At 35.6% G+C, this 2,371-nt stretch overlaps 1 protein-coding gene across 8 annotated transcripts in view; it reads left to right on the top strand.

The window, feature by feature from the left end:
- The window catches only part of MEIS2 (Meis homeobox 2), a 220,396-nt gene extending 218,512 nt beyond the window's left edge, over positions 1–1,884 (top strand). For 4 of the 8 annotated variants that reach the window (XM_043471417.1, XM_043471414.1, XM_043471415.1 and 1 more), the window contains one exon: positions 457–1,884. In XM_043471417.1, the coding sequence (XP_043327352.1) occupies positions 457–743 (287 nt within the window). In that variant the 3' untranslated portion in view covers positions 744–1,884. The remainder of the gene's footprint in view (positions 1–456) is intronic. The other 4 variants (XM_043471420.1, XM_043471418.1, XM_043471421.1 and 1 more) reach the window with 1 other exon arrangement.
- Positions 1,885–2,371: the final 487 nt, after the last annotated feature.

Here is a 2,371-nt window from a genome sequence, read left to right as displayed (position 1 = left end):
ATGTTTTGTATAATAAATTTTTCATGAAGAAATATAGATATGATAAGATGTCAACTTTATTTTAATATTTATAATTTTTTCCATTTTTAGAAATGCAACAAAGGAAAAAAAATGATATATCAACAGTTAACTGATAAAACTCGACTTAGAATTTATATTCTTATTGCATTTATCAAAGAAATGTACTGAATACCATTTTGAAAAACAGTTCCACTTTATGACATTTAGTTGCATTAAATATTTAGTTCTGTTGTGTTGCATTATACTGCTGTGCGATGAAATTAAATGCAAACTACAATTTGAATGTCTGCAAACATTGGCAAGAATCTGCAGCTAAATTTAGATATAAGATTTGCAGTGTCTGTTGTTTTTTTTTTTTTCTTTTCATCTTTGATGGGTAAAGTATAAAAATGTTTAGGAATTTGACCTGCTTTCTTTTTGCCTCTCTCTTTTCAGGTTTGCAGAGCATGCCAGGGGAGTACGTTTCTCAGGGTGGTCCTATGGGAATGAGTATGGCACAGCCAAGTTACACTCCTCCCCAGATGACCCCACACCCTACTCAATTAAGACATGGACCCCCAATGCATTCATATTTGCCAAGCCATCCCCACCACCCAGCCATGATGATGCACGGAGGACCCCCTACCCACCCTGGAATGACTATGTCAGCACAGAGTCCCACAATGTTAAATTCTGTAGATCCTAATGTTGGTGGACAGGTTATGGACATTCATGCCCAGTAGTATAAGGGAACTCAAGGGAAAAGGAAACACACGCAAAAACTATTTTAAGACTTTCTGAACTTTGACCAGATGTTGACACTCAATATGAAATTCCAGACAGCTGTGATTATTTTTTACTTTTTGTCATTTTTCATCAAGCAACAGAGGACCAATGAGACAAGAACACAAATGTGAAATCATGGGCTCACTGAGACAATGCTGTCCATGTAAAGATCCTCTGGAAAAAGACTCCGAGAGTTATAACTACTGTAGTATAAACATAGGAACTAAGTTAAACTTGTACATTTCTGTTGATCACTCCGTTATGTTGCCTCAAATAGTTTTAGAAGAGAAAAAAAAAATATATCCTTGTTTTCCACACTATGTGTGTTGTTCCCAAAAGAATGACTGTTTTGGTTCATCAGTGAATTCACTATCCAGGAGAGACTGTGGTATATTTTAAACCTGTTGGGCCAATGAGAAAAGAACCACGCTGGAGACCTTGGTGAACGTTTGGCTGAACCTCATCCCTCGGACTCCGGCTTCAAGAATGTGTTTTCATGCCCGGCCTTTGTTCCTCCATAAATGTGTCCTTTAGTTTCAAACAGATCTTTATAGTTTGTGCTTCATAAGCCAATTCTTATTATTATTTTGGGGGACTCTTCTTCAAAGAGCTTGCCAATGAAGATTTAAAGACAGAGCAGGAGCTTCTTCCAGGAGTTCTAAGCCTTGGCTGTGGACAAAACAATCTTAAGTTGGGCAGCTTTCCTCAACACACAAAAAAGTTATTAATGGTCATAGTACCAGAACTAGGACTTTATCAGAAACTCAAAGCTTGGGGGATAAAAAGGAGCAAGAGAATACTGTAACAAACTTCGTACAGAGTTCGGTCTATTAATTGTTTCATGTTAGATATTCTATGTGTTTACCTCAATTGAAAAAAAAAAAAGAATGTTTTTGCTAGTATCAGATCTGCTGTGGAATTGGTATTGTATGTCCATGAATTCTTCTTTTCTCAGCACGTGTTCCTCACTAGAAGAAAATGCTGTTACCTTTAAGCTTTGTCAAATTTACATTAAAATACTTGTATGAGGACTGTGACGTTATGTTAAAAAAAAAAGTGTTAAGTCACAAAATGCGGTAATAAATATTTCATTTTTGATTTTTTGTTAGGCTTTTGTGTTTTTAATAGTTTTAAGGCAAGGTTGCACAGAGCCTATGCTTGGGATTGAAAGTAGATGATGGCTTTGCCTCCAGAAATCCAGTATATATCAAAACTTAACTTACCAACAATTTTTTAAGGTAACCATCTGTAAGCTTTCAGTATATATTTGGCCTATAAATTCTACCAGCAGAAAACTTCTAAAGGTATGAAATTGTATGTGTGTATGTGTGTGTGTGTGTGTGTGTGTGTTATGAGCCAGGTTGAAATATCACCAACATGTCCAACCTCCTCTTTAGCTGCATGATGTTAAAAAAAAATACTTTCAGATGAAGCTTTTCATGTTCATCTTCTGCCAGAATAAAGGGTTTTTTCGGGGTTAATTTTACATCATAAGAAATAACTAACGTCTGTGCTCAAAGATAATTCATCTGCCTGTGTTTTTTCTCTGTCTTAGTTACTAAAATACTGTTGAATATGTAAATTA

The sequence above is a fragment of the Cervus canadensis genome, chromosome 6 (assembly GCF_019320065.1).
Source record: "Cervus canadensis isolate Bull #8, Minnesota chromosome 6, ASM1932006v1, whole genome shotgun sequence".
Classification (NCBI taxonomy): domain Eukaryota; kingdom Metazoa; phylum Chordata; class Mammalia; order Artiodactyla; family Cervidae; genus Cervus; species Cervus canadensis.
This window is presented reverse-complemented; position numbering and strand designations above follow the sequence as displayed.